This window comes from Mustelus asterias, unplaced genomic scaffold (assembly GCF_964213995.1).
Source record: "Mustelus asterias unplaced genomic scaffold, sMusAst1.hap1.1 HAP1_SCAFFOLD_44, whole genome shotgun sequence".
NCBI lineage: Eukaryota > Metazoa > Chordata > Chondrichthyes > Carcharhiniformes > Triakidae > Mustelus > Mustelus asterias.
The window spans coordinates 2,003,792-2,021,136 of NW_027590121.1; the positions used below are offsets into that span (position 1 = coordinate 2,003,792).

At 43.3% G+C, this 17,345-nt stretch overlaps 2 protein-coding genes and 3 non-coding genes across 5 annotated transcripts in view; 4 read left to right on the plus strand and 1 right to left on the minus strand.

Moving 5' to 3' along the window:
- The window catches only part of LOC144483028 (dehydrogenase/reductase SDR family member 1-like), a 340,453-nt gene that overhangs the window by 129,646 nt on the left and 193,462 nt on the right, over positions 1–17,345 (plus strand). The gene's annotated exons all lie outside the window — the stretch shown is intronic.
- On the plus strand, positions 136–208 carry trnak-cuu (transfer RNA lysine (anticodon CUU)). Its single transcript has one exon. It is a non-coding gene; the product is annotated as a tRNA-Lys (tRNA).
- Positions 2,958–3,029, plus strand: trnac-gca (transfer RNA cysteine (anticodon GCA)). The gene has a single exon. It is a non-coding gene; the product is annotated as a tRNA-Cys (tRNA).
- On the minus strand, positions 8,044–8,117 carry trnan-guu (transfer RNA asparagine (anticodon GUU)). Its single transcript has one exon. It is a non-coding gene; the product is annotated as a tRNA-Asn (tRNA).
- The window catches only part of LOC144482993 (uncharacterized), a 110,476-nt gene continuing 108,017 nt past the window's right edge, over positions 14,887–17,345 (plus strand). The window contains exons 1-2 of the mRNA XM_078201818.1: positions 14,887–14,993; positions 17,225–17,329. Coding sequence (XP_078057944.1) covers positions 14,887–14,993; positions 17,225–17,329 — 212 coding nt within the window. The remainder of the gene's footprint in view (positions 14,994–17,224; positions 17,330–17,345) is intronic.

A 17,345-nucleotide genomic window follows, 5' to 3' on the forward strand; every position in this document is an offset into this window, starting at 1 on the left:
AGTGGATAGGAACTTTGGGGATTCTGTCGGTGGATTCATTGTAAACTTTGAAATCAGAACAAGCTGACACACCAGATGAAAAATCCATAGTTGTCTCCATGCATTTTAGGTTATGGAAATGATTTGAATGCATGTGCCCGGCTAGCTCAGTCGGTAGAGCATGAGACTCTTAATCTCAGGGTCGTGGGTTCGAGCCCCACGTTGGGCGACATTGGTTTCAAACTTTGCCTCATTCCTGGGTGAATTCACGATCTCCGTTCCTCCTGAAGTGTCACCGCTCAAACTGAGTCTTTCTGCGTTGTTTATCTCACAGTTGTGGGTTTGTGACTGAAAACTGCCTCCGGTTCACTGGAAGGCGGGGAGTTTAGCGCTGAACTCCGAGCGAGGTTTTGTTCTCATTTATTATGAGATTCAAACCCAGATCTGCGAGATTGTCAGTGGTAACAATAATCATCTCCATTGTAATTCAATCACTCCAGCCTTCCATCCGATCAAAATACCGTTTGTTCTTTCCTCCTCTCCCTCTCTATTTTCCTTGACTCTGTACTTGTTTGAAAATCATTAAATCACTACTTTTTTCCAGTTAGGGTCAAAGGTCAGCAACCTGAATCATTCACTCTCTTTCCCTCTCCACAGAAGCTCTTGAAGCCGATGAGTCCTTCCAACATTTTCTGTTTTGAGGTGGGATACGGAGCAACTACAAAACCTAGGTTTGGATCACAGTGGTTCACTTTTCTCTGACTGAATCTTACCTGTTTGAACTGTTGAAAGGTTGAGGTTTTAAATAATAAGACACTGGAATATATCACCCTGTTTCACATGAAATGAAACAAAATGAGAATTAATCATTTCATAAAATGCTGCTAATGCAATATATATTTTGTTGTCAATGCCAGCATTTGTTTTCCATCCCTATTTCCCTCTGAACTGGGTATTTTGGGCCATTTCAGAGGGCAGTTAAGAGTCAATCACATTGCCTTTCCTCTGGAGTCCCATGGAGGCCAGAAAGGAGAAGGATGGCAGATTTCCTTCTGCAAGATGTGTTTTCATGACAATCAGAAAACAAAGCTTCATTACGGAGACTAGCTTTCAATTCCGTTTCAGTTCGAGACTGCGGTGGGATCGTGACCTGTGAGACTGGGCCACGGGATTCATACTCCACTGATTTTACCACTATGTCACCATCTTCCCGGAAGAGTGTAAGTTTAAATGCTTCACATGGAATCAAACTACTTAATTTCACATTGAAAGCAAACATTTAAAGCAGTGTACTGTGGAAATCAGTGTCGTACACTCAGGATACCGGGGAATTGACGCGATATCTATTGCTTTCATTCAAAGACAGAAAAATGTGGTGAATCCTCAGCGTGAGTGATGAAGGAGCTGTGCTCCGAAAGCTCGTGATTTCAAACAAACCTGTTGCACTTTAACTTGGTGTTGTGCGAATTCTTACCGGGTACTGAAGGGCATTTCATTTGCAATTCGCAAAAAGATTATTTTTATAAAATTAACAGCTTTCAGCAAACCGCACCGCAATCACATTGCAGACGGTGCAGTGAGTTACTCTCCTGGCCTCATTGCATCAGACCCAGAGGACGATTGCTCAAGAACACAAAAAGCTCAGCGATAACGAGGTCGGTGGCTTCATTCATCAGGGATTACCTGAGAGCACGTGACCTTTCTCCCAAATCACACACGCACACACACGCCCACAATTGCTCAATAATGCTCAGGTCACTTCAATTTCCGTGTTGGTTTCGTCGCTAGAATTCGCTGCTTTCACTGCCACGGTTTGGGTTCGATTCGCGGGTAGGGAATGATGATTCATTGCTCTCGTGCAACACATGAATTAAGGAGAGTGGATGATGCTTCCTGGTCGAAAACGGGAGAGATACTTGTGGCAGGTTGAACAGGAAGAAGGAAAAATCTGCCCCATTCCACAACCCTGTCCATTACCCACAACAATTCATATTTACATTAGGAAGTCTTACAACACCAGGTCTATTTGGATTCAGGAGCTTTCGGGGCGCTGATCAAATAAAGCAAATTGATTTTATTATCGAAGCAAATGAACGTGTTGGACTTTAACATGATGCTGTGAGACTTCTTATTGTGCCCACCCCAGTCCAACGCCGGTATCTCGACATCATATTTACATTGCAATTGCTGGTACCAACTATCAGAATGAGTGAGTTACCTTCTACTGCATTAAATTTCACTGTAGCTCACCACATTCAAAGAGTAATGTTTGTTATAAACCTTATTGTGGTAAATCTGTTGAAAAACTTCAGCTCATCACTGATCTGCTTTCATCACACTGGAAGCTAATGTGAAAAGATGAATACTTTCAAAGCTGAACAACGTGTACAAGACTGGAAGGAGAATGCGACTGTGAATAATTGGCACTGTGGAATTCCTGTATTCAGTCTATGGGAGAACCAGGAGAATGAAATCCTCGTGGTCCAGTGCTTCGGATTTGGCGCTTTCAGGGTCATTGATCGGCTTCAATATGCTAAGATTTAAAGTTTTTGATAATCCATGTAAGAGACCTGAGTTGTTTCCTGATCGAAAACAGCTCTGTCAGAAGCAGTGGAGTTAGATCTATATTTGTGTCCGAATTGGAAATGTCACATGGGCAACAGTTCAAGAACAAACACAGATTGTGAAGGACAGTGATAGGCTGCAAAGCGCTGCCAATAGAGATGGGGATACAAGTTCAAATCTGCATGACAAATGGGGTTGATTTTATCGATTAGATTGACACAAACATCTCCTAGTCCTGGATCCAAATCTCAGCCAAATCACAAGAAAACATCTCGCTAACTTAAACGCTGAGCTCTCCGACTTCACTCAGAAACCAGTAACTCTGAGACAAAGCGTGATGCAGTCTGACCACTGGAACCCCCTCCACCACTTAATAAGACTATGCTGGATCCCGAGCATCAGTTCACAGCTGAGGGGGTGTAGCTCAGTGGTAGAGCATTTAACTGCAGATTAAACGGCCCTCGGTTCAAATCCGAGTGCCCCCTTCCTTGTCTTTGTTTCAATTGTGGTTTTCTTTCTTTGGCTGCAAAGCGCATTGTGACGTCCACCAACCGGGAAAGGCGTCGCATAAATACAATTCGGTCTTTCATAAATTATCTTCAGTCCCAATTTTTTGTTACTGACAATCGTCAATAGAAACAGTTTGTCCCTTTCTGCTCTATCAAACGGCCCTTTCCCATGTTGGGAGAAGCGGGAAACCCCTAAATCGCTGCAACACTGTGGGGGGTAAAGTAGTCAAAGGGGTTTGCATAGTATTGTAAACGATGTGGTCATGTTGTAGTTCTCGACTATGTTTTTAAAAAAGAGAATTGGTGTTGGATATATAACAGCACTTGCTGACACCCTAATATAGTGTGTCTTCGTCTTAATTGCGGAATTCGTTATTGCGTTCGACTTTAAACAAATGTTTGGTGGCTCAGTACCATCCAGAGGCGGTGGTTGTACTTTCATTTTCCCCATAAGCATTCATTGTCGCGCAGTTCCGGCTTGTGAACAGAGGCAACAATAAAAATATTTCTCAAGTGTTGCCGCTCGACTGTTGTCAGGTGTTGTCAACATTATTTATTTAATGAATATTCATATCATCCATATCACATGGTATAATATATATTCATTTCAAATATGCAATTAAAGTTAAGAACTAGAGTCTTGGCTGGATGTGTTTGTGTGTCAGTTCTCCGATGAGTCCTCATCTGAGACTGGGAAACAATCTCTCAGTATTCTGTAGGTTCAATAAAATTGCCTCTCAGTCTTCTAAACTCCAGGGAATTTCAGCCCAATTTACACAGCCTCTCATCCCAGGAGAACTCTCTCATCACAGGAACCTACCCAGTGGACCGTCTCCATTGGAAGGATAGCCTTCTTCTAAAATAAAAAGCATTGTGGATATCAGAACTGCACCGAATATTTCACACTTGCTCCCAACAAAACCCTGTATAAATGTAAATTGGTGTTTTTATTCTTATACAGCAATCTGTTGGCAATAAAAACCAAAATGCTATTCCCTTCCTATCGTTTGCTGCACTACCATGCTATCTTCCTGCGTTCCTTGTACAAACACACCCAAATCTCTCAAGACAAACGCTTATATTAGGAAAGACGATGGCCTGGTGATTTTATCGCGAGATTATTTATCCAGAAACTCATCCAATTTTATGGGGCCCCGCTTTTGAATCCTGCCACGGCACGTTGTAGAATTGTTTTTCAATAAAAACTATCTGGAATTAAGAATCTACTGATGACCATGAAACTATTGTCGATTGTCGGAAAAACAAACATTGAGTTCGGTAATGTGCTTTAGGGAAAGAAACCTGCCGTCCCTTATCCGGCCTGGCCGACACTGACTCCAGAGCTGCAGCAAAGTGTTTGATCCTAACTGTCCCAGGGCAACCAGGATGGGCAATAAATGCTGGCCGGCAGCGACACCCATTTCTAATCAATTAAAAAAGAACTAGGTCATCTTTACAAACATTGTCTGCTTTTTCTCCGTTTATGAACAAGATAAGATCTTTCTGGGCAACATGGTGGCACTGATGCCTCACAGCGCCAGGGGCCCGGTTTCAATTCCCGGCATTGGTTACTGTCTGTGCAGAGTCTGCATGCTTTCCCCGTGTTGCGTGGGTTTCCTGCGGGTGCCCCTTCTTATTCCCACAGAGTGAAAGATGTGCTGGTTAGGTACATTGGCCATGCTAAATTAGCTGTCAATTAACCGAGAAGGTGCCGGTTCTGCCGATGACGTAATTGTCACAGAAACTTCATTGCGGTGTTAAAGTAAGCTTAATTGTGGCACTAATAAATAAACTCTAAACTGTCCAACTGATGCAACCACTGAGCTATGGAGCCAATTCCTGCGCCCAGCGTGGAGTTGGTGTATCATCATCAGTGGAGCGAAGAAGAGATTGAATTTTCAGGTGGGTGATATTTGATGGAAGTGGAAATATCCGAGGTGGAGAACAAGGAGTCAATCGATGAGACTTGAAAGAGGAAGAATTTGACATGTGTGTCAGTTGTTTTTGTGATAAATGTCTGCCGTGTCATTCTTCTTCAGAGTTTGTATTGTTACATCTCTGATTTTTCCGGCTCTAATACAATTCATACAGCTGAAGATTGATTTTGTTTCTCCCTTAACAGACACTGTGAGGCGTGCTTTCGTTTAATGAAGAGTTAAATAAGAAGTTATTCGCTACTTGCCTGGTACTCCAACGTGGAACATGGCAATGAAACCTGACCACGGCATGCCAGGAAAGCTAATATTAGAGATTTGAAATTCTTTGATAACCATCTCTGTCTCCACCGCTTCATTTCAAGTCACTTTTGCTACTGACATTGTCACACAGTCATTCTAACATCTTATGACCAACTGAAGCAAATTATGCCTTCTTCCTTTTTGTTCAGGTACTTTCATCTCCAGAAATTCAGTCCGTGCTGAGCAAAGTGCTCTGTTTAGTTAACAGTTTATCATCACTTCCGGGCCAGAGCTATGGAAACATTGACTCTGAACCACTAGACCACCCAGGCTCCACCATCACTTCCTCGATGTTGTCTTTTCCACCATTCATGGTGTCATGTAATCCATCCTGCTTTGTGCCCTATCACAAAAATCCTTTTTTTTTCCCTTTCGCTCAGTGATTCCTCACTTTACAATCAGAAAATACTGGGAATACTCAGTCGGTCAGTTCATGCTTAGTGACAAACGCGCAAATAATTCCAGTAGTCGAATCCCTCTGAAATTATAAGCTTTTGTTTTTTTTTTGTGAAGGCAAAATACTGCGGATGATGGAACCTGAAACAAAAATAGAAAAATGCTGGAAAATCTTAGCAGGTCTGACAGCAGCTGTCGAGAGAGAATAGAGCCATCGTTTCGAGTCCGGAGCTCTGACGAAGGGCCATCCAGACTTGAAAGTTTTGCTCTTTCCTCTCTCCACAGATGCTGTCATGTCTCTTTAGACCTTCCAACCTTTTCTGTTTATGATGAAAGTATTTCTGCCGCGATCAAACCAGGGATCTTTCGTGTGTAAGGCGAATGTGACAACCACTACACCACAGAAACATTGCGATGCAATGATTCAAGGAAACTGGTTCCACAAACCCATCAATTGCAAACAATAATTTACATTTGCGTTCCATTGGAATTTGTGCGATAACAAAGGTATTTCATAAAGTTAAGGAACTGGACATATAACGGTGATGAGATTCGATCACACGCTTCAACTACTATCACTGCCCTGTCAGTAGTCTCACAGCACCAGGTTAAAGTCCAACAGGTTTATTTGGTAGCACGAGCTTTCGGAGCACTGTCCGAATCAGGTGACTCACGTGATGAAGAGGCTTGCTTCGAAAGCTTGTGCTACCAAATGAACCTGTGGACTTTAACCTGGTGCTGTGAGATTATTTACTGTGCCTACCCCAGTCCAGCGCCGGCAACTCCACATCATTACTGCCCTGAGCTCATCAATGGTACCAGCAGAACCTATTGATGCCGTATCTGGTATTGCCAATGAACAGCATCAATGGAGTAGAATAGGGTCACATGAACCATTGAGCCTCCTCCATGACAGAATCAAGTCAGATCCACAGCCTCAACCCCAATTTCCCAGCTTATACCAACAGCCCTCCATTCACTTAGATTCCAACAACTCTCCACCTCAACCTTCAATGTCTTCATCAGCTGAAGATTCACAGACCTCTATGCCGCTACAGAATTGATGCAAGATGGCGCCCGAGCGAGGCGACCTCTTGGAAGCAGTGACCAGTATACCTTCTAACTCTATCTTTTCGTCTTGCTCTATGCTTCTAAAACTTCATTCTAAATCTTTTAAACTCTCTAAGAATGCTTTAATTCAATTTCGGGGAAAATTAAAAAAATAATAATATTTTCGATTATGTTTCAACCTTATTTTGAATCGTGGAGCCAATGAAGTGAACATGTTAACTCCTACAAAACTCTGCTCATGACCAATGTGACCGGCCTAGAATAGCAAGCCGTACAGTCTGATTGCAATTTAAATCCTTGTTTTGTAGAATTATAATTCGGTTGAAAACCTTAGCCATGTGGCAGAGTCATTGATCTAACATAAGATTCAGAAAATAACATTTGTCCTGAATTGTATCGCTTTCTCCATGACGGCAGTTGCAGAATATTATTCAAGCATTGGGGAAGTGTAAATACCACATGGCTGTGAGATAATGTGATTCCTTAAGATTTAATAACACTTAGAGATGGGACAGCTGTTTTGAAAAGGTTTTGTCAGTTATTTCGAACACAGTAATCAGTACACTGCAGAAACACAGGTGACACATGGAAGAGTTTAGAATTCGATGCGTGTCCACAGATTCTGCCAAACCTGCTGAAAATTTCCATCATCTAATGCTTGTATTATAAATACAGGTTTTATCAGAACATAAAACACACCGCAAGACGGCAATGATAAATGAAATAGTCCCACAAGCTGTTCACGTGTAAATTTCAATTTCCAAAATCCACCAATTTCATCATTGCTGATCCATTGAAACGCACCTTGTAAAACACGGCAGGCATTCATCTCTCAAAGAACTGAAACGCCTCAAATGTGAACTACCTGCACTCAATCTCATGACTTTGCAATTATAAAAACAGCATTCTGGTGAAAGTTTAACTCAGTCCTCATTCCACTGATCTTTGCCGATTTGCTGTGTATTTCCCTCAATGAACACATTTTAGGTTGGGATAGACAGATTCCTGATCTATCTGAGAAAGAAGGGAAATGTGCAGGAAAATGGCAACTCAAGATCAAACATGGGTTAAAGTTTTGAGTTCAGTCATTGAATTTAATAATATTTGAAATATATAAATTGTTACAAATAATATGTTAGAGATAAATGTTCAATAAACTGACGGCGGCTAACAGTAGAGGCAGAAACACACGATACGTTTTTTCTTGTGTTGCCCACGGACCTCAGTGACACTCAAAAACCGAGAGACAATGAAAGCAGATGGAGAGGGTAAAAATAGCAAAAACCCGTCCCTGGATGGGATCGAACCACCACCCTTTCGGTTAACAGCCGAACGCGCTAACCAATTGCGCCACAGAGACTGAGGCAACTGCAGGCCACATGGTATCCTAAATCAGGGTGTCAGCTTGTTGGCTGCAAATTCGAAGCCAATTCAATTTTCACCAAACCTGACACAGAAAAACCAAATGATGGTATCGTTTACAAATCTAAACATGTACATTTAACTGTTTTACCCCACAGTGTTGCTGTGGTGACATGGTTAATCCCTTCTCCTAACATGGGCAAAGGGCCGTTTGATAGAGCAGGGAGGGACAGACTGTTCCCACTGACTGGGCTCAGTAACAGAGGAGTGGGATTGAAGATCATGAAATGTTTGCATTTATTTCGAACCTCTCCCGACCAGCGGACGTCAGAAAGCGCTTTCCAGCCAATGAAGGGCAGTTTTCAATTGAAAAACAAATATCAGTTAAGCGTGGAAGGAGGCATCAGATTTGAATGCAGGAACTTCTTAACCTGCAGTCAAGTGCTCCACCCTTCAGCTATTCCGTTGATACCAAGACTCCGTTTTATCGCTCCTTCGTCTTCTGTCTCGCGTGGTCGATGCTTATGCTTGTTCCTCTGTGTTTACGGACCCGAAGGGAGTGAACAGTGGTGGATTAACTACCACCCGGACCCCTAGGCTGAGCTTTGGTAAGGCCCCCTGACCTTGCCCCCTGCCCCACCCTTCGTTGAATAGAATAAAGTGACGTTAAGTGATGTTAGATAACTTATATCGTTGCACGATGATGGCGCGCAAACGAAAGTCTGTTTTGACGTTTTCACAGGCGGTAAATACGCTCAACAACAGTTTTGATGATGGATTATGCAGTGATGATAGTGGGAGTGATTTAGGTGTCGAGGATTTTGAAGTTGATGTTGGTGAATTATCAGATGATGATCGTGAATTTGATGATACATTGATAGCACTGGAGGCAGTGGTGACAGTCATCGTGCTGTGGTGTCAGACTAGTATTATGTAAGGGTGAATGTTGAAGAAAGTACTATCTGTAACTATGCACTAAAATAAGTATGTATACATGTTATAGCATGACAATAAACACTTTGTTGCATTTATTTTGTATTTATTTGCATGTAGCACAAGTCCGGGGTGAAGCTCCTCTATTTATAAGTATTTGTAATATTAATTCACCCACGGGGTCTAGTTATGAAAATTTATTCACCCTTAAAAGGGTTAAACCAATTTCGTTTTGCTTTTGGGCCCCCCTCCCTTCCGGGCCCCTGGGTTTAAGCCTACTCAGCCGAATGGTTAATCCGCTATTGGGAGTGAACACATTTTTTTTACCATCACACAGTCTGTTTACTTACTTTACAAATCTTCATGATAAATGTACAGAAGATGGTAAAGGCTGAAAGTTGCGAGATGAAATTGACCCTTTCTGTTATTTGTGAGTGGAGACAGCTTATTGACTGAGTTCCCGTACATTCCAATGTGGAAGATGATCAAGTATTTTCTTTGATCAACATTTAACGAGACAGCGGATTCACTCAGTGTGATGGTGGGTTCCAGTTCTATATCTGCGATCACAACATCAATTCAGTCACTTCTTGTGAACCCAATATTTCTAATGGGTTGGATTGCCCCAATATTTCTAATAAGTTGGATATTTAATCTAATTTACTTCATTTTACATTTCATTATTTTCATGTCAGATCTATTTCCACCAGAGGCAAGTCTCTCTTTCAAAATGTTCTGTTCAGTTAGAACATAAAGTAACTCCTTCATCCAATGGCAACAACGATTACTGTTCGCTGCAGTATGAAAGCGGCAATGAGGTGAAACAGTCACACAAGCTGCTCATGTGTTACTTTCAATTACCAAAACCTATCAAACTCATCACTGCGGCTCCGGTGTCATCACTATACAGTACACCCACCTGTTCCCTATTATCCACAGCACACCTGACTGCTTCAAAGATCTTGTGAATGGTCTCATTCTGTGGTATAAATATTATGTGATATTCTGCTTTCCTCGCGCTCAGGCCATGGACCGCAAAGTACAGGCTCATTTATCTCTCCTGAATTGTACCCGATCACAGCCCTTTCCTGTTGTTATGTTTCCCAGCTCCTGGATTTCACCTGTTTAAAACTTGCGACATTTCCAAACATTATCCGTTTAAATGAAAGGTTAAGGAGGTGTAAAAAGAGAATCCTTTCCCTGTGCGCACATGCTGCCTGGCTTCCTGAGTGTTTCCAGCGCTTTCAGGCTGATCAGATTTAGATGACAATATAAGTATCTGTATTTGAACAGCTTTCGCATCCGCAGCTCGTTGGTCTCGGGGTATGATTCTCGCTTTATTTGTCGCGATTCGCAAGGCTGCGAGAAATTCCGGGCGAGCCCCGTTGTTGTTTGTGATGGCCAAGTGTTGTTCATTTCTTTGCCGTGCAAACGGCTGGATGCGTTTCCCCGCGGTTTGGTTTGAGAACCTGACAATGCAGGCAATCCAACAACCCAACGCACTCACAACTAATTCAAGACGTTTTCAAAAGTTCACTATTCTTGTGGACACTCTCTTTATTCCTAGTCAACGATTCAGAGGACCCAATGCTTGTGGGTTCCGGCCCCTGGTAGTTCATTCGTGTGTTATGGCTGACTACTAAACTCTCTGTCTTTTTATGTTTCCCCTTGCTTCTGTGTATCGACCTCAGTCTCTTTCACTCTCCTAATCTCTCTGTGCCTCCATCTCCTTTCCCTATTTTGCTCTTATTTCTCCCTGAGCTCTCGCTGTCTGTGTAATCAAAGTTCACTGGATTGATTGCTGTGATGAGCAGTTGCCCTTGGAGGAGGGATTCAGTGGGATGACTCTGTTCTCTCTAGGGTTTGGAATAATGAGAAGTGAGCTCATTGAAAAGTCTGGAACTGCGCGTGAGTTTGACAGTGTACATGCTGAGAGATTGCACACCCTCCCCGCCTCCCCCGCCCACCCCCCTCCCCCCCCCCCCCCGCCCCCCGCCTCTCTCCCCCGCCCCCCAACCACCGGTTTCCCGGGTGGAGTGTCGAGAACAGGACTTACATTTTCCGAATGGTGCGTCAGACATTTAGGACCGAGGTGAGGAGCCAATTCTTCGCTCCAATGTTTGTGAATCATTAGAATTCTGTTGCCCAGAGGTTTGTAGATCTTCAACAAATGAGAATGTTGAAGGCTGAGATGGCGAGATTTTTGAACTCTCAGGGAATAAAATGAAGTCGGGACGAGGTGGGAAATTGGTGTTGAGCTGGCGATCCAACATGAGGTTATAATGTGATAGAGGAGGCGCAAAGGGAAATATGACTCACTCCAACACCATCGATTCTGTTCACTGCCAAACGCAACCGAATGCTTTTCCCTACTGGTAAGGTTGAGGAGTTGTCCGAGGCAATGAATTGAGGTTTTGTGGAGGTTTGGGATCCAATCTCATTGCTGTAGAAATTTCAATTGTTTTAGGTTAAACGTCATGAAATACCTTCGCTCGATCATATCATGGCTCAGAGTTAATGTATAGAATGCATCATTATTCATTTTGACACCAGGAACCAGCAGAGACAATGGAAATATAAATTGTTGGAGGTAATTGATAAGATTGTGGAACGAGGCGGATATTTGATCCTTGTTTTGCAAACCGGCACGAGTACCACTCATGATTTCGATCAGGAAGTAGAGACGTAATTCCAGATAGTGCGGATAGTATCTCCAGATATGCGCATCAATATCTGGAAGCAATTCCAGCTCCTGTTCATTCATGTCCTGTACGAGAACAATGGAGCTGCATCCCGGACTGGGGATTGAACGCGGGCCGCGGCAGTGGAAGCATCGAATCAGGGAAGGCGTCTGTCTGCACTTTAATCTAACCGATCTGTGCTACTTTTGCGCTTCAGCTCCATTCCAGTATTTTTTAATACCAGAGACGGACAAAATGCCATGTTTCGATGGAACAGGAGTGGCTCCTTCCGCCAGTAACAGTGGTTGCTGTTACCTGGTACACGAAATGGACAGTGAGGTGAAACAATCCCATAAGCTGCTCATGTGTATCTTCCAAATTCCAAAATCCTCCAAACTCATCACTCTCGCTCCAGTGAGATATACAAGGCAACGCAGAGCAGACAGGGCATTTAAATGGTCATTGGATAAACATGTGGATGATGTTGGAATAGTGTAGGGATGGGCTTTAGATTGGTTTCACAGTTCGGCGCAACATCGAGGGCCGAAGGGCCTGTACTGCGCTGTCATGTTCTATGTTCTATGGCAGTGAAAGGAACTGACGCACGATTAGTTTAAATTCACTACTTTCTCTCTCAGAATTTTACGGTGCTAAATATGTCAGTCTGGTGAATGTTTAACCCTGTCCTCAATCCACTGATCATTGCCGACTTGCTGTGTGTGATATGTAACAAAAAAACCGAGAACAAAAATATAAACAGCAGTTGTTGTAAGTTCTCAGTCGGTTTGGCACCATCTGTGGTCACATCACTGTGCGCTTCTATCTCCGATGATGTCCCTGTATCGCTGTGTGCGTCCCTGAATCGGTGTAAGCCCCTGTATCTGTGTAAGCCCCACTATCTTTGTGTGCATGCCCCTGAATTTTTGTATGCCCCAGTGTCTATGTATGCTCCAGCATCTCTGTGCGTATGCCCCTGATTCTGTTTGTGCTCTTATATCTGTGTATGCTCCAGTATCTCTGTGTGTATGCCCTGATTCTGTATGTGCCCTTGTATTTGTGTATGCCCCAGTATCTGTGTGTGTGCGCCTGCACCTGCATGTGCCCTGAGTCTGTGTTTGCCCCACTTACGCTGTGCATGCCCCTGAATCTGTGTGTGCCCCCTGTATCTCTGTATGCCCCAGTATCTGAGTCTGTGTGTGTGTGCTCCTGTATCTGTGTGTGCCCCTCTATCCGTGAGTGCCCCTGAAACTGTGTGTGCCCCTGAATCTGTACGAACCGCGTTATCTTTGTGTGTGTGTGTGTGTGTGTGTATGTGTGTGCGCGATTGTGTGCATTTGTGTGTGTGGAATTGTGTGCGCGTATGCGCGTGTGTGTGTGTGTGTGTGTGTGTGTGATTGTGTGCGTGTATGTGTGTCTGTGTGATAGTTCGTGTGATTGTGTGCGTGTATGTGTGTCCGTGTGTTTGTATGTGAGATTATGTGTTTGTGTGTGTTTGCGATTGAGTGCGTGTATGTGTGTCTGTGTGTGATTGTGTGCGATTGTGTGCGTGTGATTGTGTGTGTGTGTGTGCGTGTGATTGTGTGCGTGATTTTGTGTGTGTGTGATTGTGTGTGTGTGTGTGTGTGATTCTGTGTGTGTGATTTTGTGTGTGTGTGTGATTGTGTGTGCGTGTGTTATTGTGTGCGTGTGTAATGGTGTGTGCGCACCTGAGAGAGAGAGAGAGAGAGTGTGTGTGTGTGTGTGTGTGTGTGTGTGTGTGTGTGTTTTGGGAGAAAGTCCTCGTGCCTTCGGCAGAGTCCTGTCAGTTTCATGTTATAAAGTTTACTCTGGGCATTGAATTCAGTAATGTGAGTTGGAATTTCAGAGGAGCGACTATTCTCACCGTCCCACCTCTTCTTTAAATTGGGACAGATGAGTGAGTGAGGGACACCTATAGGTGGACCCTCTGCCCATTGTGGCGTCTCTGCCTGTGAAAGCTTTGCTTTCTTGTGCAGTCGTTCGATGGGTATGATGCAATGTCACCAGAAGAGCCATTCGCTGCATCGTCTGCAATGTGATTTCGGTGGGATTTGCTGAGATTTCCTCAGTGTTTAAAATTCCACTTTCTGAGAATTTTAAATAAAATGTCCTTTAGCAAACCAATCGCCGGCTTTAGCAAAACAAATTTCCACCGAGGTTTGAACTCGGCACGCTGGATTCGAAGTCCAGAGTGCTCATCATTACACCAGTGAAGCCAGAACCCAGAAGCCCGCTGCAAATGGTCACTCAAAGCATTTGACGTTTTCCATTCAATGTGGCAGCAACAGCAAGTGTGACAACAATGTGTTGTTATGCGCTGACATTAATATGCTAAAAACTCAGAAGACACTGCCCCCAAATCAACAGCATTTCATTACATCCAAAGCCGTATTAGCAGAAATCGTCATGTTTCACAGGGGCAAGTAGCCCGTCAAAGTGACACAGAAACGGCTGTTCGGTCGATCGCGTATTTTGACTTTGCTGAGCTGTCAATTACGGCGTTCATATAATCATAGTAGCCATACAGAGCAAAGAGAGGCCACTGGTCCCATTGAGGCTGCACCGACTTTGACAGAGCATCTTTTCAATGCAACAACTCCCTGACAGAGCCCTCGCCCCACCATAACCCAGAAACCGCACACATGGTAAATCTTGGGACAATGGGGTCCAATTTACCATGGTTAATCCACCAAGCGTGTACGTCTTTGTGTGAGGAAACCGGAGCACCCGGAGGAAACCCACGCAGATACGGGGAGAACGTGCAAGCTTACTGCTGTAACATTACTCGCCAACGAAACAACCATCCAACCAGAAAATCTGACCGCGACTGAGATGAACTTCCATAACCGCCTGAAAATGCTTCCAATTTATTGGGAGGTTGCTCACCCAGTCTTGCATTAATCGAAGGAACGTCATTATGTATTGAAACATATATAAAATCAACCGCTCCCTCAGATTAAAAAATAATAATTTTTAGTGTTTCACTTGATTTCGTGCCTAATATCCATTAATATTCCACTCATTGTGAGTCTGCGCAGCCGTACGTAGAGCTCAGCTCCATGTCACATGCCCTTCAGTTATTGTACGAGTATTGAACAGGTTGGTATAGCTGTGAGAGTCAGTGCGCAGTAGTACATGGCTGTATCTGAGAGCCGCAGTTTGGAGACGGTTAAGGTAAAGATTCCACTCGAAATGTCCAGCCCAGACGAGAAACGGCTTCGAGCAACATCAGCTTTAATTTCGTAACCAGCCGAAAATCTGCGATTTAGTATTTGTGGTTCTCTCCCAAGGAATTGTCGGACCCAGAATAAACTGAAGGAATTTTCTGTCGTAAAGTAGATGCAGTTTAAAGTTGTAATGTCTCCTTCTGTCCTAATCACTTTTGGACGGCGTTGGGTAACAGAGAATTCCTGACTAAAACCTGGATGAAATGGGAAACAAAGTCAAACATTAAACCGTTACTACATATCAAGTGCTGTTCACGTTTAGTTCAAAATTGCGCCCAAATTAATTACCTGTAATAAACGCTCCAAACATGGCACAGATACCGAATAACCGCATTGCTGTTTGTCTTTACGTGTATTTACTGAGAAACCTGCAGACACTGGCAATATGTCACCGTTGGTTCTACCCGTAGTGAGGCTCAGTGTCTCCTCCTGTTCCCGCTCATATGTCATAACATTCAGTGTTTTTCGTCGGGGACAGCCGCCGGTCTCCTGACAATCGGACAGTAACTGATCCAATCGCACAAACTGCAAAGATTGAAATTTCAAACGGGATAATGATATTCAGAAGGAAGTAACATTTATCATTCAATGGCATCAATGTCCAATACTGCGATTCACACACTGAGTGTGTGTGAACGCACAGTAATCGCTGACACTGCTCAAGGTTCGAATTGCTTTAATTTAACAGCAATATATTAGAATTCACATGTACGACACAGCGAACACAGAATGTGACACACATTGATAAAGTGCAGGGAATATATGATAAATAACGGATCTTTTATGAATGTTTAGTTCATGCAGGACTTTTAGAATCCGGGATTAATATTTCACAAATTCAAAGGGATTTATAAGTTTATAGTTTCACTTATGGACAATTCTGCTAAACTTTCAGTTAGCACTTATTCAGCAGATTTTTTTTTTACCTTACGTCCTCGCTGTGACCATAACTTGCAAAATCAGTCGTCCAATTAATGAAATGCTCACTTTGTCACCTTTACCCGAATGAAGATTCCTTGAGAAAAGAAAGTGCACCGTTGTCAGTTTAACCGTTAACGTTATTATAAAGCGAGCTCGGGAGGTGGAGCTTCTCGCTGCTGCCATCACCTGAGATTGACAGTTGCGGTCCCAGTTACCTCAGTCAGATACAGGTGCACATCCGGTTCTAACGGCATTTTCTCACCGACATGTAACTCCTGATAGAAACAGTGACCGAGTGTAAGGATGTGTAATTCTCTGCTGAAGATGATTCATAGAAAAATATTCAGCTCCTGCAAATGCTACTGAGACCACAGATTTCCGCTCCAAGTTCATTCTGATGGTCAAATTATTTAATTCAATTTGAAGCAATTGAAAAATAAAGTGGAGTAATGAAGATCAGAACAGAGAAGGGGAAATGTTTTAATAGGGCATATGAAACACCAACACGTTGTGTAACGTCAGAGTTAGAGACTAAGAAAAGCTTTCAGCGCTTTATAGTGTTCATTATCAGCAGCAAATTCCTCAGATAAATCATTGAAAGTTTAGCCATTCTGGAGAATTGGAAACTGGAAACAAATAAATTTCAGCACCACCAGTTATCCTAAAGCATGTGACAGCCAATGCGGCACTTTCACAATGCAGTCATTGTTGCAATGTCTGGAAAATAACATCCCTTACAGAGGAAACAGTGGGTACGTGACAATGTCACCGCTAAATAGTCAGAGGGCCATGTTAATCTTCCACACCAATTGATTCAATTCTAACATTTGAAACTGGTAAACGTTATATTAACAAAGTCAGTGATTTAAAATTAATATCAATAATGGTGACCGTGAATTTCCATCGTTTGACATGGAAAATTAATTTACTCAGCAATGTCCTTCAGGGCGTCAGGGGAGGACATCGCCATCTTTCCTTAACCTGACCGACATGCGACTCCAGATTGACTCTTAACTACTCTCTGAACCCAGCAGCAAGCCATTTACTTTCAGGACAATTAGGGATCCATGGAATGCATGCGATCCCTGCAGTGCAGATGGTGGCCACTTGGCCCATCGCGTCTGCGCACATTCTCCGAAAGAGCGTGTTAACAAATCCACCATAGGGTCATGCCACAGACCACCTCGAATTGTTAGCTTTTGTACGAGTGTTAAGGCTCGATGTAACGTGGTGCTTCATCGCCGCGCAGTAATACATGGCTGAGTCAGAAAGCTGAGTGTCTGTGATGTTCAAAGGGATGTTTGTGTTCATTTCATCCTATACAGCACAAAACCGCTTTCCAAATGCCGGCGCGTTCTCTTCATTACCAGCAGTATGTCTGAGCAGCATCTACTGAAGGCCCTGTCCCGAGTACTGTACGTACAAGATAGGTAAGCTGTTGTGTAT